The following is a 27,401-nucleotide window of genomic DNA, read 5'->3' as shown; positions in this document are numbered from 1 at the left end:
CTTTAGCATGTTCCTAAAGTGATAAAAATGTGTCTGCATTTCTGGCTCCTTCTATTGAAGACAAAACAGCATCTACAGAATTATGAGTAAGGCAGAAATTCAATGAAACTTTTTGAAGTACTGCATTAAGTTTTCCTATTCTTTGGAATACAAAAATTATCATCTTGCTATGAAACATAGTTTCAAATTTTTGGAGACATTTTAGAAATCCTTTAGCTTTTGCACCAGCATCATTTCTTTCATCTTGCTTATCATTAAGAAATTGCAAATGAACTTCATAATTATTATCTATGCACAACAGAGACATAACACGCATGCACCATCTCGTTGGACAGAATGGTCTTAAACCTTGACCTGCTTCAATGTCATGAGAATCTCAAAGCAAATGTTCAAGATTTTAGAACTTTCTTAGCCTCTTGGGTGAACCACGAATAAATTAAATCAAATCTTTGAGAATTGACAGAATATCTGTTAATACTGGAATGTTATTAAATGAGTCTTGAAGAAGTAAATTTAGGGAATGAGTCAAGCAGTGAATGTAAATAGCCCTGGGTTGAATTTCTTTTATCCATGACTGTAATCCTTGCAGACAAACCGCTAAGGTTTTTTGCGCTGTCATAGCATTGCCCACGACAATTGTTCACAGAAATAAAATATCTTAATAATATATCCTTCACAGATTTAACCAGGTTATCTGAATCAGTTAATGGGAGCTCATAAAAACCACAAAACAACTCATGAACAGCAAAATTTTGGTCAACAGTACGAAAACAAACAGACATCTGCTCTTTAATTGATATATCGGATGTTTCGTCCCATATTAATGCATATAAATCATATTCTTTTATTTGTTGAATCAAAATTCTCCGAAGAGACATGCTTATCAATGTTATAATCTCATCAATTATGTCATGAGACATCCACCTGTAACTAGTCTGATTAAGCCGTAGTTTCAGTTCGGTTACATCCTTGGAACGTAATTTCAGAAGATTGACAAAATTAGAAGACTCATCAACATGACCACGTAAGGGCAATCCTTGGCAAACAAGAACAATATTGAAGTAAAAATTTTCCTTAAACAAACTGTAGCAGCCTGCATTTCTTTTGCTTTAGAATGACTAATTGATGACAGAATATTTACTCCTTTTTTCATTGAACTATTTGTACTGAGTCCACATCTGTGGAGTAACGGTTAGCGCGTCTGGCCGCGAAACCAGGTGGCCCGGGTTCGATTCCCGGTTGGGGCAAGTTACCTGGTTGAGGTTTTTTCCGGGGTTTTCCCTCAACCCAATATGAGCAAATGCTGTGTAACTTTAGGTGTTGGACCCCGGATTCATTTCACCGGCATTATCACCTTCATCTCATTCAGACGCTAAATACCTAAGCTGTTGATAAAGCGTCGTAAAATAACCTACTAAAAAAAAATGTACTAACTGAACACATATGCAAATTACTTTTTTCATGAGATTTGAATCGTTTTAGAGCAACAGATTAGTTCTTAAAGCCATATTTAACGAATGCATTATAGGAATCCTTGTTCGCAGTAACAATTTTTTGAGGCAATCTCTCGTTTTCACACATAGACCTACACAAAAAACAATAAACTCTGTCATCTTTTTCGTCATACTGAATCCATGTATATGTTTTTACCCAATGTTTTTGAAAAGTCCTGCCCCAACAGCTGCCACTTTCAGTACCGGTATCATTTTTCGTGGAATTACCAGAAATAGTAACAGGGATTTCATTGTCACAAGCTGCCGAAGATGGATCACTTTTACTGCTACACGTTGACGATTCGATATTACCATCACCATCACGATTATCAGTCGAAGTCCTTTTGTATTTCAATAAATACTTATGCATTTTAACGATTTTGACACCCAAGACGTGAAGACAATATAATTTCAAGCATAAGTGACACAGGTCAAACAGAACACAAACTAACCTATAGCGGTCTACATGTTCTGATTTCTGACTACTTCGTTCAATTGTTGAAGTCTGCAAATTCAAATTCAGTGTAAGTTACACTATATCCAACATGATTTCACAAGAAAAAATCTCTCACTGGCTGTCGCGTTTCGTGATTGTTGCAGAGCTAACAGTTAAAGCACAAACAACTTCGCACAGTTGTTACAAGTACTGTCCATTTACTGGATGTTTTAGCTAGAAGGGATGGGGCACTCTTCGCAGCAGATATGTCGGCTCACTGGTAACGTATGTGGTTGTGACAAAAGGTCATCCTAAAAGAAACCACTAATTAAATTCGTAGTATAAATGTTTTCATCATGTCGTACCCAACCAGCTTCATTTCTAGTTATTTAATACAATAATTAAAAGTTACAAGTACAAGTCTCCAGGTATTGATCAAATTCCAGCAGAATTAATACAAGAGGGTGGAAGCGTATTATCTAGCAAAATTTATAAACTTGTACTTGCAATTTGGGAAAAGGAAATTGTACCAGAACAATGGAAGGCGTCCATAATCGTACCTATTTTTAAGAAGGGGGACAAGACTAACTGTAGTAACTTTCGAGGACTATCACTTTTGTTGACGTCGTACAAAATTTTGTCGAATATCCTTTTGAGAAGATTAACTCCATATGTTGATGAAGTAATTGGGGATCATCAGTGTGGTTTTAGGTGTAATAGATCGACTATTGATCAGATTTTTTGTATTCGACAGATATTGGAGAAAAAATGGGAGTTTAAGGGTACAGTACATCAGTTATTCATAGATTTCAAAAAGGTGTATGACTCGGGTAAGAGAGAAGTTTTATATAATATTCTTATTGAATTTGGTATTCCCAAGAAACTAGTTCGGTTAATTAAAATGTGTCTTAGTGAAACTTACAGCAGAGTCCGTATAGGCCAGTTTCTATCTGATGCTTTTCCAATTCACTGCGGGCTAAAGCGGGGAGATGCACTATCACCTTTACTTTTTAACTTTGCTCTAGAATATGCCATTAGGAAAGTTCAGGATAACACAGATGGTTTGGAATTGAACGAGATACATCAGCTTCTTGTCTATGCGGATGACATGAATATGTGAGGAGAAAATCCACAAACGATAAGGGAAAACGCGGAAATTCTAGTTGAAGCAGGGGCGTATTTTGCGGGCTACCGGGGCTACCGGCGGTAGCCCAAGGAAATTACAAAAGAAAAAGTTTATAATATAACATAATGTAATAATTTTGTATTATTAGTTTTACCATAGTAATTAAAATTAAAGTAATTGTTAGATATATTTTGTGTAATAATAGGGTCAGCGGTAGCCCAAACCCTTTAACCAGTATACGCCACTGAGTTGAAGCAAGTAAAGCAATTGGGTTGGAAGTAAATCCCGAAAAGACTAAGTATATGATTATGTCGCGTGACGAGAATATTGTACGAAATGGAACTATAAAAGTTTGAGATTTATCCTTCGAAGAGGTGGAAAAATTCAAATATCTTGGAGCAACAGTAACAAATATAAATGACACTCGGGAGGAAATTAAGCGCAAAATAAATATAGGAAATGCCTGTTATTATTCGGTTGAGAAGCTTTTGTCATCTAGTCTGCTGTCAAAAAATCTGAAAGTTAGAATTTATAAAACAGTTATATTACCGGTTGTTCTGTATGGCTGTGAAACTTGGACTCTCACTTTGAGAGAGGAACAGAGATAGAGGGTTTTTGAGAATAAGGTTCTTAGGAAAATATTTGGGGCTAAGAGGGATGAAGTTACAGGAGAATGGAGAAAGAGTTACACAATGCAGAGCTACACGCATTGTATCCTTCACCCGACATAATTAGGAACATTAAATCCTGACGTTTGAGATGGGCAGGGCATGTAGCACGTATGGGCGAATCCAGAAATGCATATAGAGTGTTAGTTGGGAGGCCAGAGGGGAAAAGACCTTTGGGGAGACCGAGCGTAGATGGGAGGATAATATTAAAATGGATTTGAGGGAGGTGGGATATGATGGTAGAGACTGGATTAATCTTGCTTAGGATAGGGACCAATGGCGGGCTTATATGAGGGCGGCAATGAACCTGAGAAATATGAGATTCAGTAATAAATTTAACTATAACTCAGAAACGGGAAATAATAGGCAATGATTACAAGAAGGGCTCAAGAACAATAGTCACATACATAGTAAATGCTCCAAATTCTTCGTAACTTGAACATAACTCGCGCACTCTTACCTACTCAATCTATGCACTCTCTTAGACCACATCGAGTCAACTTAAGAATGTGATACTAAGGAGCACCACAGTACCTACCGTCATAGGACATTAGTTCATGCCACTGCATTACTACAAATAGGACTTCATTTTAATGTCAACATGTTCCTTCTGACTGACTTATGACTACTGCAGAAAGCTCAACTTTTCTATTGAAAAAATTACATGTGATTTCAAACAAAACGTTTACACATCTTGCTAAACAGAGATTCTTCTGTGGCTCCATCAACATATGTCTCAACCTTATCAATAATCCATACTCAATTGAGTAATGCAAGCCAATTTTGCAGTAGGCATACCAACTATGAAAAATTCATGAGAGTACTCTTACCCAACTGCGCAACGTTACCGTGCAGGATGTTTACTGGTAACGAAAGTAACAAAAAGTAACTAATTTAAAGAATTGCTAACGAAATGTAACGAATGTAAACAACTCAAAGTATTATGGATAACGAAATTATGTATATTGTTTTGCTTCACTTATTTATTGTTGGTGCCACTGTCTGAGCTGCTGTGGTCGAAAGTCAGCGATTACATTTTAAACTACGTCTTGAACTTGGGATATTTTCTGAGTCACCCATTTTCTTCCAAAAGTCTCCGATGTTTTTGCAGAATGTAAGGTTCTTATCTTCAATAGGAAATGACAGAAAATTCTTTCCCTCCTTCAATAAATTGTAATTTTCGTTCCAGGCGGAAGTATTCTTATCCTTTAATCTGCAGGCGAACAATTTAGAAGTCTTCTTGGAAAGATTTAGGTCCATAATCAGGTCGCTTACTTCGCTCTGGTCAAATCTTTCACTATGTGAAATTTTTGAAAATCACTATCACTTCCATAGTTTCTTTGCTTATGCTATATACAAGAGTTATCATCTGAGATTTTCTGTAACTCATTGAAGAGTCGAATGGGTACGAACTCATAACTGAAAGTAGATCAGGATGTGACCACTTACCTTAATTATTTCGATTGATGCCCATGATATTGACCGACACAAAAATAACAGTAGTCGAAATGTTTTTTTCTTTCCCTCCAAACCATTGGTACTCCAAATTTCATGAAATGTATTTTTCCATTTGTCTACTGGCATAAATGCTCTGTAGGTTACATGCAACATAAGGAGCCCATGTCTTAGTCTGATCTCAAAGTTTGACATTAAAATAACCTAGATATGCTCTCTTCACAACTTCAGAAATTGATTTTCTACTTGCTTTATGTGTGTACTCCCCACAAATATGACATAGTAAGTTGGAATAATTCAAGCTCAAGTCTTTCCGACGCTCGATCTGCATAAATGAAATTGTATGAGTGGGAATGTAATTATACACACCTCCTATACGATCGTAACTATGACTACATTTCAGAATCCAATGTTCCGGATGTAAAAATTACAGCTGGAAACACGTACACACTCTCACAATAGTGTACTTGATAACTTGTACGCACGCAGAACACAAACTAGAAAACAAATGAACAAATTGCGATGCGCAACTGTCTGTAAAGATGAAATGAAATTTATGTGGCCTACTAAATCCATAATAAGTATTTAGAAGTTATTACAGATAATTTAACAACTTAGTATTGTAATATATTGTATTATGTAATCATTATATAAATTCATCTGTATTTACGAAATAGAGCTGATATACGATGAAAGAGTAATGGAACGGAGAAAAATCCTCTCCGGCGCCGGGATTTGGACCCAGGTTTTCAGCTCTACATGCTGATGCTTTATCCACTAAGCCACATCGGATACCCACCCTGGCGCCAGGCATAATCGTCTCAGTTTAAGTTCCAACTCTTGGGTTCCCTCTAGTGGCCGCCCTCTGCACTACGTCATAGATGTCTATGAATGTAGGACTGAAGTCCACACATGTGCTGAGGTGCACTCGTAATGAGTGACTAGTTGGCCGGGATCCGACGGAATAAGCGCCGTCTTAAATCACGAAGTGATTTATTCGTGATTTACGCATATCATGTATATTATTTAATGTACCGAAGTACATATAATATTTCCATGCAGATATTCTGCGTCATCATACGATGAAAGAGTAATGGACTTCAGTCCTACGTTCATAGACATCTATGACGTAGTGCAGAGGGTGGCCACTAGAGGGAACCCAAGAGTTGGAACTTAAACTGAGACGATTCTGTCCGGTGCCGGGGTGAGTATCCTGTGTGGCTTAGTGGATAAAGCATCAGCACGTAGAGCTGAAAACCCGGGTTCAAATTCCGGCGCCGGAGAGAATTTTTCTCCGTTCCATTAGTCTTTCATCGTATGATGACGCAGAATATCTGCATGGAAATATCATATGTACTTCAGTACATTAAATAATATATAGAGCTGATATAGTTTATCCAATGCCATATTCTGAATCTGTGCCTCATATAACTCCAAGAATAGGTCTTGAAAACCAAGGCACCAAGAAAAATGTTTTATTTTTTTGTTACGATAGTGCGTGGAGTGCAATTCACGCAATTTTAGCATTATGTGAAGTAAGCATAGTGTGCGTGAAGTAATAATATCAGTGCGTGAAGTAATAATTTGAGGTTATAGAAGAAAAATATTGTATGGTAGACATTCGTGAAGTTGTATTTTGACAATCGTGTATTTGAAAAACTCAACAAGCCTCGTTCTCAAACCTACACTCCTGTCTAAATGCTACCTACTTCACGATAAATTATTATTTTCTTATTTACCTGTGTTCTTATTAGCTGATGTTGGAATGTGGTTCCTTCGAAGTATGTATGTATAAAATGATTAATATATTTTGATCTCACCACATTGACAATTACGGAGACTGATACATTTTTATATTCATTTCAGCATTGTGGATAATGTTGAGAAGAATTTACCGCAGGAATGCGCCAGCATTGATCTTGCGGAACACAAATTGACACAGTGTGGTAGCAGCAGACCAGACAGTTCAAACATTATGGACATAAGGCGCACTTCTATCAAGTGCAACGAGGTTTTTGTAACACCGCAACCTATGAAACTCCATTTGCATGTATACCCAAGAAACAAGTCATTCAACTGCAATGTCTGTGGGAAGTGTTTCTCAGATTCAGCAAATTTAAACAAACATACACCCATACACACAAGGGAGAGGCCATTCAAATGCGAGGTGTGTGGAAAGTGTTTCTCGCAATTGGGACACCTAAACGAACATTTACGCATTCACACTCGCGAAAGACCATTCAAATGCGAGGTGTGTGAAAAGTGTTTCTCCCAAATAGGACATTTAAAGCGACATGTACGCATTCACACAGACGAAGTGCCACTCAAATGCGATGTGTGTGGGAAGTGTTTCTCGGAATCGGCAGTTTTAAGCCTACATGCGCGCATACACACAGGGGAAGTGCCATTCAAATGCGATGTATGTGGAAAGTGTTTCTCACAATTAGGACAATTAAACCGGCATGTACGCATTCACACAGGCGACAGGCCATTCATATGTGAGGTGTGTGAAAAGTGTTTCCCAGAATCGGCAGCATTAAGACGACATGCACGATTACACACTGGCGAAAGACCATTCAAATGCGAGGTTTGTGGAAAGTGTTTCACACAATCGACTGCTTTAAGCAGACATGGCCGAATACATTCGGGCGAAAGGCCATTCAAGTGCAATATGTGTGGAAAGTGTTTTTCCCAATTTGAGCACTTAAAAAGACATTTACACATTCACACTGCCAAAAAGCATTCAAATGCTACGCCTATGGAAACTGTTTTCCACAAGACGGACATCTCTACAATTCTGCCTTCGTCCACACAGCCACGAGACCATTGAAATGCGAAAGTTTCTCAAATTGCCGTCAGCTCAAGATTCACACCCGCCTACACTAAGGTCAGACACCATTTTAATGCAGTGTGTTGTGGGAAGAGTTATCCTGCATCGGGAAGTCTGAAAAATCTTCATTCACAGGCGGAATACCTTTGAAATGTGTATCTGTGGAATATGTTTCACGTATAAGAATAAGTTAAGAAGGCAGATTTGCTGGAAGAATGAGAGTTTTAATACACATAAACAGTAAGAATTTCTGAGTTACCATGCCTACTTGCAGTTGCTTATTGGGGAAATACAGCAGCTACAACCACAAAAGTAGATGTAGTGTCGCCGCGCGTAAGTTTAGTATTGTGACTTTTAATTCAACACAATAATGTTGCTTTTATTCACAACAATAATGACTTTCTATAACTGAATTTAAACACTCTCGTCAACAATGGGTATTTCACTCCACATATCAACACAGTATTCGTTATTGCACTCCACAGACGACAATGACAATTGAAGGGTACACGGGAAAAACGAACAATGTCACAGTGCTGTTAAGGGTGATGTCATTATCTAATTCACTGTATTACTACAAACTTTAGTGTTATTTTTACCAAAAGTGGTAAAGGAGAATTAAAACAACGGATACATTCATCATTTCCTTCATGACAAGTAGAAACACCAATAAATTTTGCAGTAATATACTGAAATAGATCACTATCTCAATCTTAATGGAAATGTGACATTGTTCGTTTTTCCCGTGTACCCTTCAATTCACTTGGATTATTGAGAACAACAATGTACTGCTAATCTCAACTAATATTCACCAAGCACTATTCACAACACAAAACTGTCAGTTCTCAGTTCACAGTTCGTTTGCCTTGGCTAGTTCTTCTAGCTCAGTCACTCAAGTTCACAGTATTGCAACGGTGGGCCTCTGTGTACTTTGAATAGTTGATAAAAGTAGTGAGTAAACAGTACTTCAATAATAAAGTATTATCCCGCCGTAGAAAGCTATGATAGGGTCGACTGTCTCTTTGGTAAGGTGGTACAAAGAAAACACTTCATGTAAATGATCAACACACTGTGTTCACATTTATTAATCACACTCTCAAAAAAAGAAAATGAACCAAGGACTCCAGTAAAGTACAATCACTGATAATTCACTACTCCAACTAACTTGGATTATTATTGCAGTTAACTGAACTGGCATTCGCCATTACACCGACTAGTAACGCCATCTGTACTCATAGTTGGTAATCATTAGTAGCTTGCTAGACAAGTCTCAACTTGTCTGATATGGTAGCAATTACTTTTACACAACCAATGTTTAAACCCTTGACGAATGCCAGCCTATTCTCTCATACTCTATATGAAACCAAAATCTTTCTACTAATCATACCAAATTTAACATAACTGACATATAAAAACCTGGTGTGATTTCTGGTAGGCCAGTCTCGAAACCAACATAACAATGGTCTCTCTTCAACTTTCACGCCATCCCAAATCACACAGCACACTGCATCCCAGCTCGGCTACGTTACCGCCTGTAGTGAGTCGCGAACCCCGTTCGAGACCCGGCTACACCAGTTCACGCCCCTGCCCTCACTGGGTTATCTGCGATCCCATCCCAGATAGTCGCCACACGCACAGCTCTCCACAGCTGTCGTCCAACCTTCCGCCTTGAGTGTCTCCCTCACACTAAACTCAAATCGAAATTCTCCCTAAAACTCAAACTGTATGGTAATGCTCCCCCAAAACCGACGCCAAAAGCAAAATGGCCAATAACATACGTGACTTGTCACGTGATCACAAAGTTCGCTCCTGATACGTGAGGAATAATAGAGCAATAATGGAAGAAATGAAACAAGCTATCTAAAGGAGAAAGAAAGACTAAAAATGGAGAAGTAAAGCCATCTATGAAAAGATGAGGTAAACTAATACTAAAAAGGAAATAATAGGAATAGAAAAGAAAGAAAGAAAATGAAAGGAAAGAAATGAACATGGTGTGCCGAAACCAAATGGCACAGTATATCGAACCCAAGACTTCCAGAGACAGCCCACTGCACTCGAACTGAAGACTTCCAACTGCGTTGCTTCCGCCTGGACGCTGCTCAAGTTCACTCGCGTGTCGAACCCTAGACTCCTGGGCGCTGCTGATTCACAAGCTGAACTCGCTGTCCAATACTAACAACAACTGGTCTCTTCGAAGGCTGCTCGCTTTTTATTAGTTAAACCACACTTTCCGGAAACTACGATTTCGTGAACAATCTCGTTACAGTAACCGGTTCGCGTGGCTTTTCGAGACTTCCAGCTTCCCCCTCTTACGTCCGTCCCTTCCAGTTCGCGCGGCCGCGCCGTGCCAGAGCTGGCCGACTTGCGTCTTTCCCTCTCTCCACCGCCTGGCGCCCCCTCCCTTCTGCCGGACGCGCACGAAGCTCCCCGAAGTAGCGAGAACTTTCCATCATGGTTGCCACAGTATTTTTATATTGTATTCATATATTTGCCGAAAGGATTTTTATGTATTCTATTTTAAACTGACTATTACACTTTTACTACGTCAGACTACTTTTCACCAATAAAACTTTATGAAAGGACGTGTTTCAACCAATCATGGCTGTTTATCGCACACTTTTATCACTTCTCTAGCATTTGTTTATTTCTAGCACTTCTCTAGCATTTGTTTTTATCACTCCCCTAGCATTTCTTTCTTTGCCAACATTTCAAAATGCAAATTCTTTACGGTACTATAAAACGTGCTTTGCGATCGTCATTTGTTTCCCGCATAGTTGATTGAAAATGGCAGCTCCATTCAAATGTTTTGGTGAAGGTCACATAAGTGAAATAGAATTTTAATAAGTCAATTAATATCTATTTTATTCTGTTAGAGTACTTTATTCCTTCTAATTTTTATATACTTTCATCTGTTTTTATCTCTCCCTATCATTTGTTTCTTAGCCAACATTTCAAACTGCAAATTTTTTTACGGTACTATTAAAACATGCTTTGTGATCGTCATTTGTTTACCGCATAGACAGTCAACTGAAAATAACGGCTCCGTTCAAACGTTTTGAAGAAGCTAACATTAGTAAAATAGAATTTTAGCGAATTAAATAATACTGTATTGTATTAGAGTACTTTATTTCTTATAATCATTATATAGCCGACTTTCTTGTAATCGCGTAATGGTCAATTAAATCCCACTCGAGTTTTGATTTTCTCTAGATAAATCAAAACCTCTAGTGAGATTACTGTTGATAATAATAGGAAATAATCTTTAAAAATTAAGCCTCTCAGCAGCTATGTATTCGTGGTGTGTGCATACGCAATTTATAAACTGTAATGAGTCCCTTAGATGGGATTTTATTAATTTCTTGTCTGATATTTTCTTTTAAAGAAAGAACAGGAAAAATTAATACAGAATTTACACAACGATCGCAATGGGTTCATCCAGTAGGCCCGTAGCTCAACTCACTATATGTATGAATGCAAAGTTTGTAAACGTGTTCCTGACATGATATATATTGTAAAGTTCATTAGGTCAGGATTTATTGTCATACATTCTAAAAAGAAAAATGTTTACACCATTGGCACTTTTAGGCATTAAGATAATAACCATATTGATGCACTTTTAGTTTCACATGCACTGTTTCTAGGAATTTCTATTAGGTTATTTTTCCATTTATTTTACTCATAGAATTTTTACATTGTCTTATAAATTTCGTTACATACAATTTTTGCAGTACATGTTTTCAAATGGAAATTCTGTTACTGATCCTCCAAGGATCGCTTCAGTCTTTCATATAGAAGTGCCTTTAGTTGCAAGTGATACCCTGAAGAACTGGGCACATTTTCAAGTGCAAGAGTTTGAGGTGGGGAATGCCATGCCACAAGGACTGTCACCAGCAACATGGAGCTCGAGCAACCTCTGCACAGACTGTAGCCTTGTGAGCTGGGGCTGAAAATTGGTATAATCCACACTGTTTTTTCTTCTTTTTTAAATTATTGCTCATATTTGTGAAAGAGACTCCAACACAATTTCTTGATACACTGTAACACTTGCTGTTAACACATTTTTAACAAATATGAGAGGAGTAAAACTCACGCTCCTGAAGGGAGGGTGGTGGCCCTTTTCAATTTTTCGAGCTCTCTCTTGAGTTTCCTACAAACGCGACACATAAAGTTTATAATTTTCCCGGCTGAAACTCTCTAAAGTCCTGAAACATTTTCATCTGTGAAGATAGTCATGTGACAGCTTCTGGCATACTGTTGCAGAAGACGTCCAGACTTCAGTACCCAATGATTGTTCAGCAGCGGACTCAGGAAGTGCCCACTATTTGGACTGTGACAAGTCCAAGATCACGACTAAACACCATGGTTATCAAAATGTTCGAAGTGTAGAATTCTTGAGAAATTACAATCTTCCTTTGGATTATATTTCGGTGCATACCAGTCGCCATAACACAGTGTGATTTATTACCCTCAAAACCGGTTGTAGATTGTGGACTGTGACAAGCCCAAGATCACGACTAAACACCATGGTTATCAAAATGTTCGAAGTGTAGAATTCTTGAGAAATTACAATCTTCCTTTGGATTATATTTCGGTGCATACCAGTCGCCATAACACAGTGTGATTTATTACCCTCAAAACCGGTTGTAGATTGTGGACTGTGACAAGTCCAAGATCACGACTAAACACCATGGTTATCAAAATGTTCGAAGTGTAGAATTCTTGAGAAATTACAATCTCCCTTTGGATTATATTTCGGTGCATACCAGTCGCCATAACACAGTGTGATTTATTACCCTCAAAACCGGTTGTAGATTGTGGACTGTGACAAGTCCAAGATCACGACTAAACACCATGGTTATCAAAATGTTCGAAGTGTAGAATTCTTGAGAAATTACAGTCTTCCTTTGGATTATATTTCGGTGCATACCAGTCGCCATAACACAGTGTGATTTATTACCCTCAAAACCGGTTGTAGATTGTGCACCACTTGTTTCTAACAGTTTTTTATGGTAAAACAGGGTGCAATGTTGCACAGCACAGAACTGCACGCATTGTATTCTTCACCTGACATAATTAGGAACATTAAATCCAGACGTTTGAGATGGGCAGGGCATGTAGCACGTATGGGCGAATCCAGAAATGCATATAGTGTTAGTTGGGAGACCGGATGGGAGGATAATATTAAAATGGATTTGAGGGAGGGGGATATGATGATAGAGACTGGATTAATCTTGGACAGGAAAGGGACCGATGGCGGGCTTATGTGAGGGCGGCAATGAACCTTCGGGTTCCTTAAAAGCCATTTGTAAGTAAGTAAGTAAAACAGGGTGCAATAATTGCGTCCAATTTCCGAGATATCAATAAGGGTTCAGTAATATGAATTGTGTTTGTTTTCCTGAGTTTGTAATTACATATGAGTTCCTCACACGTTTGTAAATTTATGACTTAAGAGAATTAAATAAGCACAACATGTTTGTCCTTTTACGAAGTATGGTGACGTCCGTCAGTATTCCTTTGTAAAGACACCGTATGTATAATTCAGCAGGTAAGATAACTGGTAGAAGTATAATTTTTACATTCATTTTCTTCCACTGTGCATTGTAAGGACAAAAAATATATATATTTATCTTATTCGGCTACATCTCAGTCTATTCTCGTAGTAAGTGTAGGTTATAGCTAACTTTTACTAAAGTGAGTGATATTGATGAGAAAGTCAATCAGAAGTCAGAGGGAAAATCATGATATATGCACTCTAAACCTCAGGATCATTGATTCGATTATGTCTTCTAAGTCAAGGAAGTGTTCATGAATAAAATCTCTTGTGCCAATTGCGATTCCGGAATTCTTAGGTACCACAGAATGCTAAAATATTAGATTTTTTGTTTAAAATTATAATTCCTGTAAGGTTTTTCATATCTACAATTCACTTTATTTTTTATTGGGTTATTTTACGACGCTGTATCAACATCTCAGGTTATTTAGCGTCTGAATGATATGAAGGTGATAATGCCGGTGAAATGAGTCCAGGGTCCAGCACCTAAACTTACCCAGCATTTGATCTGTTGGGTTGAGGGAAAAGCCCGGAAAAAACCTCAACCAGGTAACTTGCCCCGACCGGGATTCAAACCCGGGCCACCTGGTTTTGCGGCCAGACGCGCTGACCGTTACTCCACAGGTGTGGACCAATTCACTTTACATCCAAATTGGGAAATTAGAAAAGACTCTAGACGAAAATATATAAACAATTTGAGATTACATGGGAACAATTTATTCTATGGAAGGGCTGATATTGTTGCAATATATCACCAAGCCAGGGTTACCCACAACATGTTGATAAATTATTTATGTAAATCGCAGGTGAACACTGGTAATACAGTAATTAATTTTGTCCAAACTCGCTAAATTTGGAACTAATCTGAAACGAAAGACTTAGTAGGTCGTTTTTTTTTTTTATGCAAATTATGTTAGTACATAACCGAACAGATCTGGTGAAATCTGTAACTCTCTCATAGCAGTGCTGTTCCTGCAGCATCGCATCTGTCTGTTTGCAGACTGACACCTAAACGATATTTCGCGTGATTGAATGTGTATTTTTAAGTGAATCTTCTTTAGCCAGAATATGAGTAAAATGCCGTGAAACAAAATTCTGTGACGGACATATTAGTTGAGCTGTCTCCGAAAAAAGACTATGTGCCTCTAGTCTAAAGGACGAATTTTAGAGTTAACATAAGAAAGGTAGGGACTATACTTCCAAAATGTAAGAAGTGTCACTACTACAGGATTACGAACCTTGCGATTTCGGGGAACCCATATTGTTTTTCGAATTTTCCAGCTGACTCCTGCTTAAACTGATTCGTTTAGTTCTCAACAAAAAAGGAGATAATAATCTGAGAAGCTGAAAGTTAATACAGTAACTTAGTGCTTTAAGTCACATGATTTCTGACGTAGCTAAAGCTGTTAAAATTAAGATTTGCATAATTGAGGGTTATCTATAGTCTCATGAAATGAAGATCATCATGCCAGCAAAATGAGTCCAGGGTCCAGTACAGAAAGTTACCAAGAATTTGCTCTTAATGGGTTGAGGGAAAAAGCAGGAAAAAATATCAACCATTTAACTCGTCCCAATCAAGACTTGCTCCAGGTCCCACTGGTTTCATGATCAGCCATGCTAACCATTACTCCACAGCTGTGAGCCATTTGCACAGTACTAGGAATTCCGGCTAATGACAAATGCATTGTAAGGTAATTTCACTCACTAGTTTCGACTGTATGCCACAACAATATACAAAGGACATACAATGTCCGGTTACAGTCCCACTTTGACTAATTTTTACACGCATTCATCTCTGTAAATTCGTTGTTAATTGAAATTTGAACATTATTTACTAAACTTTAATATTTTGCACAGTATTCGTGTCGTGAAGCAAGGAGATGCACTATCACCTTTACTTTTTAACTTTGCTCTAGAGTATGCCATTAGGAAAGTCCAAGATAACAGAGAGGGTTTGGAATTGAACGGGTTACATCAGCTACTTGTCTATGCGGATGACGTGAATATGTTAGGAGAAAATCCACGAACGATTAGGGAAAACACGGAAATTTTACTGGAAGCAAGTAAAGAGATAGGTTTGGAAGTAAATCCCGAAAAGACAAAGTATATGATTATGTCTCGTGACGAGAATATTGTACGAAATGGAAATATAAAAACTGGAAATTTATCTTTTGAAGAGGTGGAGAAATTGAAATATCTGGGAGCAACAGTAACAAATATAAATGACACTCGGGAGGAAATTAAACACAGAATAAATATGGGAAATGCCTGTTATTATTCGGTTGAGAAACTTTTATCATCCAGTCTGCTGTCAAAAAATCTGAAAGTTAGAATTTATAAAACAGTTACATTACTGGTTGTTCTTTATGGTTGTGAAACTTGGACTCTCACTTTGAGAGAGGAACATAGGTTAAGGGTGTTTGAGAATAAGGTGCTTAGGAAAATATTTGGGGCTAAGAAGGATGAAGTTACAGGAGAATGGAGAAAGTTACACAACACAGAACTGCACGCATTGTATTCTTCACCTGATATAATTACGAACATTAAATCCAGACGTTTGAGGTGGGCAGGGCATGTAGCACGTATGGGCGAATCCAGAAATGCATATAGAGTGTTAGTTGGGATGCCGGAGGGAAAAAGACCTTTAGGGAGGCCGAGACGTAGATGGGAAGATAATATTAAAATGGATTTGAGGGAGGTGAGATATGATGATAGAGACTGGGTTAATCTTGCTCAGGATAGGGACCAATGACGGGCTTATGTGAGTGCGGCAATGAACCTCCGGGTCCTTAAAAGCCAGTAAGGAAGTAGTATTCGTGTCAGTACTATATAGCGCCTCGTAAGAGGTTACTCAATTTCTCCGTACCCAACTACATTAAAACTTATCAACTGATTCCATATCTACAATCAACTACGATATAACCTCTTGGTATATAAGGTTAACTTTTTACATGTTACTGTTCAGTTAGATTAGTATTTATTTGTTAATGGTACATGTACATAATTTATTTGTTGGATTTTCCCATATAAACCACAGAAGTGTGGCGTGTATAGAGAAATCGTATTCACATTGCACTGCTCTTCAATATTTCCTGTTAATTTTTATCGGTGTGACGAAATATCGGTATAATTCATGCATATTGTGCTTACTTAGCGATATAAAATATCGGTGTGACAAAATCACAGATAAAAGTCACAGATATTTAATTGTCACAGTCACAGTCACAGTTGTCACATACTTGAAAATATCGTTTAAGCTCAACTCTAATTGCAGGCTTGAGGAAGAAGACTTCGTCATTATGCTACACAGACCTTATTGCTTGATAAAGATTGTACTCAGAACCCCAGACTCTTCCTACTGACAGCTGTTCTACACACAAGAAAGATTCCGTTGTTTATGTACAAGTGGGCCTACTATATAAAAGTTTATTATTATTTTTCGTGGTCACGGCTGACTGGATCGTAGAGGAAGTTGTTCAACAATTATTGAATAGTATATTTAACATTCAGAAGCGAGGACATAAAGGAGTACCAAAATGTTAGGTACATTTTCACATTTATACGTCATAGAGGTAAGTCTTTGCCCGTGAATATGATCAAGTTTTGCCTTCAATGTAGATTTACCAGGGAATTACCTACTTATGACTCTAGTCATTCACAATTTTGTTTTACAATGAATGTTATTGTTAAGGTGGCTGCAGGCTATTATTTATAGGTTATATAATTAATTATGAAGCTCTTCAAGATGGAGTATTAACCGGCCACTAAACGAATATTATACACTTCCTGGCAGTACGATTCACTTTCACTAGATGTCCCCAGACATGACTAGCAGGGTCGCCAATACATGCAAACGAAATGATACTAAACTCGAGGAATGTTGCTACAAGCAACTCTACAGGTGTGTAGTATTATGTGACATTAGGTTAGGTTAGAATAGATGTGTATTTGACAAGTTAGGTTAGATTTGATTAGGTGTGTAGTATTATGTAAGAGGCTAGGTTTGATTATGTTTCTAGTATTATTACTAAGTTGCGACACTGAAACCCACTGTCACATGAAAGAAATATCGCCCTATTCTTCATTCACCCACTACGATTTTAGTATATAAGTAAGATACGTATTTAAGGCGGGATCGGTAGGCACACAGCCCTCCCAGTAATCACATCAATTTCTACTTTTTTATTTTATTGGGTTATTTTACGACGCTGTATCAACATCTCAGGTTATTTAGCGTCTGAATGAAATTAAGGTGATAATGCAGGTGAAATGAGTCCGGGTTCCAGCACCGAGTTACCCAGCATTTTCTCATATTGGGCTGAGGGAAAACCCCGGAAAAAACCTCAACTGTAACTTGCCCCGACCGGAAATCGAACCTGGGCCATATGGTTTCACGGCCAGACGCGCTAGCTGTTAAGGCTGGTTCACAATAACCGGGAACGAAAACGACAACGAGAACTAGAACGGAAATATTGTTAAAATATATGCTTTTAAATGTGAGCATTCACAACTAAGTATTGTGAATGCTCACATTTAAATACATTCATTTTAACATTATTTTCGTTCTCGTTCTCGTTGTCGTTTCCGTTCCCGGTTTATTGTGAACCAGCCTTTACTCCACAAGTGTGGACTGCAAGATTAATACAGTCTCCATCACCATTTCCCATCTCCTTCAAATCCATTTTAATATTGTCTTCCCATCTACGTCTTGGCTCCCCAAAGGTCTTTTCCCCTCTGGCATCCAATTAACATTCTATATACATTTCTGAATTCGCCCAAACGTGCTACATGCCCTGCCTATTTCAAACGTCTGGATTTAATATTCCTAATTATATCAGGTGAAGAATACAATGCGTGCAGTTCTGCGATGTGTAACTTTCTCCACTCTCCTGTAACTTCATCCCTTTTAGCCCCAAATATTTTCCTAAGATCCTTATTCTCAAACACCCTTAATCTCTGTTCCTCTCAAAGTGAGAGTCCACGTTTCACAACCATACAGTACAACCGGTAATATAACTGTTTTATAAATTCTAACTTTCAGATTCTGTGACAGCAGACTAGATGACAAAAGTTTCTCAACCGAATAATAACAGGCATTTCCCATATTTATTCCGCGTTAATTTCCTCTCGAGTGTCATATATATTTGTTACTATTGCTCCAAGATATTTGAATTTTTCCACCTCTTCGAAAGATAAATCTCAAATTTCTGTATTTCCATTTCGTAGAATATTCTGGTCACGAGACATAATCATATAGTTCGTCATTTCCGAGTTTAGAGCCAGGCCTATCGCCTTACTTGCCTCAAGTAAAATATCCTTGTTTTCCCTAATCGTTTGTGGATTTTCTCCTAACATATTCACGTCATCCGCATAGACAAGAAGTTGATGTAACCCGTTCAATTCCAAACCCTCTCTGTTATCCTGAACTTTATTAATGACATATACTAGAGCGAAGTTAACCCAGATAAGGCTGAATCATTTTTTGTTAAAAAATGCGATTTTTCTGTACGAGTTATTTAATTGTAATTGATATAACATAGCAAAGTTATTTTGATATTTTTTGTCTTGATAGTATCCGAGATTTTCAGTGTCCTATATGTAGGACGCCAGTCATATCCGCATACAAAAACATTATATGACAAATCGTTTTAGCACTAAGATATATAAATTGTTTAGCTTAACAATACATAAAATTAACGCAAAATTATAATATCACTCACACAATGAGATTATTGTAATTTTCAAGAATGTTTATGCTGTGTGATATGTGATAAAACATTTACTTGTACGCCAACATCACACTTCATACATCTTGTTGTCTTTGTGTGACACTGCCTGCATCGAGTTTGTTTTTCTTGAGATATCACAAAGTGATTACTTCCGTCAAACCTTGAATCTTTTTGCTCAGACTTAGATGGTCTACCTCTTGACTGTATATGTCGAGCAGTGGATTCGAGAACAGGTAAGACAAGACGTTTGCGAAATACATGATCTAGTTTTTCGTTGGAGTTGTATAGCTGCCACGCATTTTGTTCTGATACGTCAATGCAGTGGATCAACAGACTAAAGTACCAGTTCTTGCCCCTAATAGATGTTTTGGTCCACCCATATTTTTGTTGTACTGATTTTCAAATTGGGCTGTTTCACTGATATTTTCTTCTTCAAATTTCTAGAATATCTCGAAACTGTGTGTACTGGGTTCACGGAAATTGAATTGGAAGCAATAGTTACAATGCTGTTATCATTCTATTTTGCGACAACAGTGTTCTCATTCTTTTATACTTTATACTTACATGTTCCACGTGCTGTTTTCTTCATTTTCTCTGATTCTCGCAAAGAATACTTTGATGTACGCATTTCTCTAATTGTTCCCGTACCCTATATGCCCCTTCTACGTAACTCTGAAAGTGGTGGTACTGAATATAAAGAATAAGTGGTAGGGTAATGCACCCAGGTTTGTGAATATATCTGCATATTGATGAATCACACTAGCATCCAAACCCAGAATCTTGTTCTCTCCTGAGACACTACAGTCGCGCTCAAACCTCCTGACGTTTCGCGAAAGCCAGTAACATGCGAGCGCGACGTCGTCACAACTACTCTCTCCGTCTCTGTCTCTCAGCGGCAGTACTTTTAAAACTGTGGAGCGCGACCCTTTACCTGAGGTTGGTTTGATAGGGAGATGCAGAAGACTTAATAATAATAATAATAATAATAATAATAATAATAATTATTATTATTATTATTATTATTATTATTATTATTATTATTATTATTATTATTATTATTATTATTATTATTATTAAGTCTTCTGCATCTCCCTATCAAACCAACTTCAGGTAAAGGGTAATAATAATAATAATAATAATAATAATAATAATAATAATAATAATAATAATAATATTTATTATTACTATTACTATTATTATTATTATTATTATTATTATTATTATTATTATTATTATTATTATTATTATTATTATTATATTACGTAGATAATCAACTAAGGGTAAATCAACAACTACTAACTTAGTATCCTACCTTAATCTTGTTATGCCGGTTGTTGAAACGCAAGGTCAAATTGACTCAATCTACATCGACTTTAGCAAAGCGTTTGATGTTTTACCTCACTATATTTTGATAAATAAATTAGAAAACTTTGGTCTCTCTTCTAACTATGTGAGCTGGTTTGAAAACTATTTAACTAATAGACAATGTTGTGTTCGTCTAGGTGATTCTCTCTCGGACCCATTTAATTGTTTATGTGGAGTTCTCCAAGGATCTACATTGGGCCCTCTATTATTTTTATTATTTATAGATGACATATGTAAAAGAATAAGTTCAAACTACCTGTTATTTGCTGATGATCTCAAAATCTTTCGCTCAATAAATAGTCTTGCCGATTGCCAAACTCTTCAAAATGATATTAACTCTATTGAACTTTGGTCTGACAATAATGGAATGAAAATTAATGAAACAAAAACTTTTGTCATTTCGTACTCACGAAAAACTACTTCCATAAAATTTAACTATTCTCTTAACAACGTCTGTATTATTAGGAAAAATTCTATTAAAGATCTTGGTGTACTACTCGATTCTAAATTATACTTTCATGATCATGTTCAAATATATTTATAATCATTCAATAAGAATGCTTGGTTTAATAAGGTCTATAACTTATTCTTTTTCTACTCCAGAGTCACTATTAATTCTGTACTGTACTTTGGTTCGATCTAAACTTGAATATGCATCTGTAGCCTGGAATTGCATTACTTCAACAGCTTCGGTTAAATTGGAAAATATTCAAAGAAAATGTATTTCCTTATGTGCTTTTCGATTTATACCCAATTCCTCTGACTTTAACTATGAGATTACCTGTAAATATTTTAACTGTTGTAGCCTTTATTCTAGACGTCAAAATCTTGATTATCAATTTCTTTGCAAAGTTATCAAGGGTGATATTGATTGTGAGTCTATCATAAACAACATCAGCCTTCGTATTCCTACAAAAGGTTTAAGATTTCAAAAAAATTTTTATAACAGAAATTCTAAATCACTTTCTCCAGTCTGTAGATGCATAAAATATGCCAATTTGCATGGGCACAATTTAGATCCTTTTAAGGTATAGTTTCGTTTTGATTATTAGTATTTACTGTTCTTGTTATCTATTTTATTTATGCATGTTTTTGTTTATTTAAGATATTATTTATTTGTTTTTGCACCTTTGTATCTTCTGTTTGTGTATTGTGCTGAACTATAATTGGCCTCTGGCTGTTGTTCAGCACACAAATATTAATAATAAATAAATAATAAATAAATTATTATTATTATTATTATTATTATTATTATTATTATTACTATTATCAGATTGCATCGAATTAAATTAAAAGTTACAAAATATAGAAAAATTAGTTGAGTTAGACTTAACTCGCTGAACTTATACCAGTTTTGTAAGTTTTACTTTTATTAGGGTTAATAAAGTTGTCGAATAACACAAAGGCGCAGTTTGATCAAATAAATTTAATGATAGGATTAATTTTAAATAGTAATTTTCTGTACAAATGAATTGATTGAATTGACATGGCCCTAAATAGCATTATGTCCATGCTGTCAGAGCACATTCTTACAAAAATAGCGGTTATTATATGCCTCTGTTTCGTTTAAGGAAAATGAATTAATAAAACGTACCTTTTGTGCTGCAAATTTCTACTCCAGTGGCAGAGCTAATGGTGAGCCAACATCGTCGTCGTCAGCCCCCTCACCATCACTTTTACTGTCATCTGTGTCACTGTCTTCTTGTAAATTAATGACCACTGGTTCTAAAATGTTTTCCCGACCTAACTCTTTAGCGAAATCTTCCTCTTGTAATTTCACCGCGTGTTTCACGCATTTTACCCAGTCCTCAATTGTCACATTATCAAGTTCCTTATTTGCAAGTTCTTCCACATCCGATATTTTAAAGTTTTGTTGTTTCTAGCGACCCCCCTTTTCACCCGGATTCAAATTAGTTCTATTGCATTATTTAGAGGAGGTATTTGGTGTTCTATTAATGCTAACGGAATGGTATGGAGCATTTTCCATTATAATTATACTCCCTTCCTTGAGATGATTTAGAAATCTGTTTAAGAACCAATCGCGAAATGATTGTGACGTCATTTCTTCGTGATAATCACTGGTTTTCTTTGATCTGAATACCCATTTACTACCTGGAACGAAACCTGTTTCAGCTGACCCTACATGGCAAACAATAGGTCTACCTCCCTTTCCTAAAGGCACTTTAAGACCTCCATTTCTATTTGAGTATTGCCAAACATATTTCAGAGAATGATTTTTGTTGACCCCCGTTTCATCAAGGTAAAATGTGGGTCGAATGTCACCTGATGATCTGATCATGTGCATTTTGCGCAGAAACGTCAGTCTTGCGGCAACAATATCATTCCGTTCCATTAGATATTTTCGCCCATCATTGGTTTTCCTGTAGCGGAATCCCAACCGATTCAATAATCTTTTAGTGGAAGAAACTGAATCTGAGTAATTAATTTTTTTTGTAAGCAGTAGGCGTACAGTTAGTTTGTCAGCTGTCGGAAATTTTCCGTTATCATAAAAGTAAAAAATTGTACGTCGTACAACGTCTTTTTGGAAGTCGTCTAGATTTGTAACTCTTTTAGGAACATTTATATGCTTTCTAGGAGAATGGAACAATTTATCGGCACCCCATGTTTGCACTCTTTTAACTTCTCTGCATACCCGGGACACTATAGAGACACTTAAAGAACACGCCTCGGCAGTCAGTGCTTGACATTTTGAAAAGTTAAGATTTTTACGCATTTCTTCAGAAGAGTATTTCCTAAAGAAATTATAAACACTAAACACCATTTTCCGAATTTTACGGCCATATCCACTCGATACACCATTCCCACTTGTACTGGGCTCACTAAGAGACATATTAATTGTTTTGAGAATGCCAAATTGCCAACACACGAAAAAGATATTACATTACACTTTCATATACCGTACTTTAAACAGAGCCAACTGCACACAACACCATCAGAAATCGAACTGACATTACAATTTAGTAGTCTCTCTTCTCCTCCTCACAAAGAGATAACTGTTTTTATATTCTGAAGAGACCCTTTGTTTGAAGCTGTAAGTTTATGGTCCTCAAAATTCTTACATATGATAAACATTCCTTATCGCATCGCAGCTGTATAAACATCGTCCACTGCTTCATTGCTGGAAGTCCGCACAAAAGCAGTGAGACAGGGGCAACCATGACGGAAAAAAAAAAATGGAAATCTTACGAAATTACGATGAAAACAGTACTCTTAATCAGAAACAACTCTCCGATTCATTAGAAATCCCATCATCCACATTAAGGACAATAATAAAAAATCGCGACTTAATCTCTGCAGTGTGACGTCGGAAGGATGTAAGCCCAGGAAAGTGAAGGTGATAAACATGAGGACTTCGAAACACGCACGCGACAAATAACTATAAATTACTTTTTTCGAAAGAATTGAGTACAGTATATATTGTAAATGTCTTTGACGTACAGTATAGTAATTACATAATGGAGTAATGCTGTATTACCTTTCATGAATCATATATTTCAATAAAGAAAAATGTTAATAGATACTATATATAAGTCAAAATTAGTATACCCGTCTAATACGCGGCCCTGATTAATACGAGGTTTACACGCGGTCCCTTGAACAGCGTCTTGTCGGGGTTTTACCGTATTAACTCATAAAATTGGAACCACTGGGAGTAGAAACGTGATTTTTGTTTCTATGTGTTCAGAAAACATTAAAAATTAATCAGATATACATGCAGGGTCCCAGCAACATACCAATTTTCCCAGCGCACTTCTTATTTGATTTGAGATTTCTAAGCGGCGACTATGCGGCGGGTCTGCGTAGCCCGTATGTTGCAATGCAGCACTGCCGCTATTGGCTATCGCCGATAAGCAGACACACATGCAAACGTCAGGAGGTTTGAGCGCAACTGTAATTGCAGCTCCTTGGTAAGGATTTATCCACGATACATATCAAAGTTTATATCCATACTACATTATAGGCTTTTCCCAGATGAATTGTTTGCATCCATGTTTCCTGAAATAAGGTACCATTGCTTCATCTACAGAATGATTTTCCTCATGGGGAGCATATTCCTGAAAGCGTTTGTTCAGATGATCAAATAAGAGCCGTGCTTTAGCAAATTTATCAGCTGCATCATTTCATCATTATTGCATGCGTGGAAAATAGCCATTATACATTTGAATCCATCGCCAGACACTGCATTCGCAAGCTGTTTAAGCTGTTTTCCAAATACTTTTGTCGCATAGGTAGATCTACTTTTCCACTAAGTAGCAGTATTGAGATAAATATTTTCATTTCACTATTGGTAACATCACCAGTGAAATTCTTCTGTGCTACATATTGGTTAGGAGTAGTAAATTTAACCAGAATATCAATAATATCATCATCAAATAACTGTCATTGAGCAAAGTTTGTTGAGGTCCCGAGTTTAGTGGGAAAAATATAGTATTTCCCTGCTGCATGTCACCTTCTTCCCTATTGAAATTTATTATTCTTTCTCTTCATCTGTATATCGGTTGCTGAATCACTAGTATTTCTACTGTTAGTCTCACCATCGCCTTTACTATGTTCATCATCACCATTATGACTTTCGTCATCATAATCATCCATTCCCTCTCCTTGCGTATTGAGGGTTACTTCCGTCTTGGCTCGCAACTGACTACCAGGCATATTGTCAATTGTAGGGTTATTTTCGTCACCAGAATCCTTATCAGTTACGTTACCACACACATTTGTTGGTGATAAAATGGTGATGGAAATGTTATTGCACTTAGTTATAGCAACTTGGCTGTCCTGAATCATTTGTAAGGCTTCATTTAGTGAAAACTCTCTATAATAAAATTAATACTATCAGTCTCTAGAAATGTCCCCTCTTATGGCTAACGTACTACATGTAGTACGCCTAACTTTACCATGATATGGCGTAACCCTAGATAAAATATTCAATATATTTATGAATTATTATATACGAAGTACATCATATGAGTATGCTGTACGAATATCAAAAGCATTATACCTGTAGCATGTGATACATACCGACTTCGTGAACAACACATTCTGCTTCACAGCCATAACTCACTTAAATATGTTCACAACAATGGCTATGATAGATTGAACATAAGAACAAAAACTGGAGGCAATTTATAACACATAACGATTATGCTATCATGATTGCCAACTATGAAAATCTTACACAACAAAGTTAAAAAAATAAGTCCTGTGTCCTATATACCGTCGGCGTCAGCCTAACACCAGAGTGGCGTAAGAAAAGACACCTAAAATATTCTTCACGGTCTGCTGGATATGAGGACCCCCTCACAGCCTGATCCCAGGCAGCCCACCTCACGCAATTTACCCTTCAAACTGGGCATTATGCACCTAATGGCAAGTCTTACACCAGAGGCGCGTCGCAGTTTTATGCCCCTACCACGGGAATAACCGCCCGTGGCTCCCCACTCTACACTGAACAGAACTGCTTTACCACTCGGCTAACTCCGACTCACCAACCAAAGCCGGAGCAATCTGAGATCGCACGCAGCTCCAGGGGACTTGTGGTTGATTACACTGTGACACCCAGCAGTCAGTGGTAACACATCTGAGCGATATATCTGCCCCGGCGAGCAGAAACGGTTATCGGGACGTCTAAATCGCCCCGGGCCCCCATTGGGGCTCTACATGAGTGTACTAGACCTCTGGTCCGGGCTGGACACCTAAACTTGCATATAGGGGCAGTATGAAGGGTCCACTATTGCTTGGTTGCTAGGGTTACACAATTCGGACGTCGCGCTGGAAACCGTGGGATAGGACCACAGAGATAGGAAAGATTCCCGCAGGTCTGACGGGAATTATAACCCTATGAAACTTAACCTAATAGTGAATATAAGTAGCTAGAAGGGGAAGAAATATGATGTCTAATAAGGTATGCTCAGCAAATGCAGTCATGTAGGCGGATGTGGCAAGTCTATACAGCGGGGAAAGGTGAAAATGGCTGTGATGATGTGGTGGGCGTTCTGCATGCAATGGTAGCCGGCGGTGAGAAATAGTAATGAGAAAGACGAGAGAATGAAAAGGGCTGGATGGTGATAATACGATAAATGTGCAGAAAGGAATGCTCAAGAGCCACCATTGCATCCTCCCGGTCACCACCTTGGAGGAACCCACCTCGACCGGTCAATATTCGATCTATTACGCCTAATCCCACACTGATAATCCCCAATAATTTCATCTACATACTGAGTTCATCTTGTCTAAAGATTATTGGACAAAATGCTGTAAGGGGTATGTATTAAGCGTTCTATGTGATCTATTTGGTAGTGTGTCAATCCATCTGGAGAAGTTCAAGTCTACTTATGTATATGGAAGTATATAGAAGTCTATTTGGTTGTGTGTCAATCCATCTGGAGAAGTTCAAGTCTATTTATGTATACAGAAGTATATAGAAGTCTATTTGGTTGTGTGTCAATCCATCTTGATAGATAAACAGAGACATACTAGTATAGCAGATATTCGAACTTTCAGGGGGGCAGACTAATTCTGACAATTATTTGGTAATTGGAGAGTTAAGAGAAAGACTATCAGAAGCCAAGCGAGTAGAGCAACGAGTTAATATTAGTAAATTCAATATTCTGAAATTAAAGGACGAGGAAACTAAGCAACATCATCAAGTCGAAATTGCAAATAGGTTTGCCGCTGTAGAAAGCTCCGACGAAGTTAAGAAAGTGTTAGATTTTAACACCATGTGGGA

At 37.3% G+C, this 27,401-nt stretch overlaps 1 protein-coding gene across 3 annotated transcripts in view; it reads left to right on the top strand.

Moving 5' to 3' along the window:
- The window catches only part of LOC138693174 (zinc finger protein 391-like), a 73,156-nt gene that overhangs the window by 24,018 nt on the left and 21,737 nt on the right, over positions 1-27,401 (top strand). The window contains exon 5 of one of the 3 annotated variants that reach the window (XM_069816888.1): positions 12,269-12,494. The exons of 1 other annotated variant lie outside the window; for it this stretch is intronic. In XM_069816888.1, coding sequence (XP_069672989.1) covers positions 12,269-12,296 — 28 coding nt within the window. In that variant the 3' untranslated portion in view covers positions 12,297-12,494. Of the gene's footprint in view, positions 1-7,044; positions 9,753-12,268; positions 12,495-27,401 lie in introns of those variants that run through there. One more of the 3 variants, XM_069816886.1, reaches the window with a different exon arrangement.

The sequence above is a fragment of the Periplaneta americana genome, chromosome 17 (genome assembly GCF_040183065.1).
Source record: "Periplaneta americana isolate PAMFEO1 chromosome 17, P.americana_PAMFEO1_priV1, whole genome shotgun sequence".
Classification (NCBI taxonomy): domain Eukaryota; kingdom Metazoa; phylum Arthropoda; class Insecta; order Blattodea; family Blattidae; genus Periplaneta; species Periplaneta americana.
This window is presented reverse-complemented; position numbering and strand designations above follow the sequence as displayed.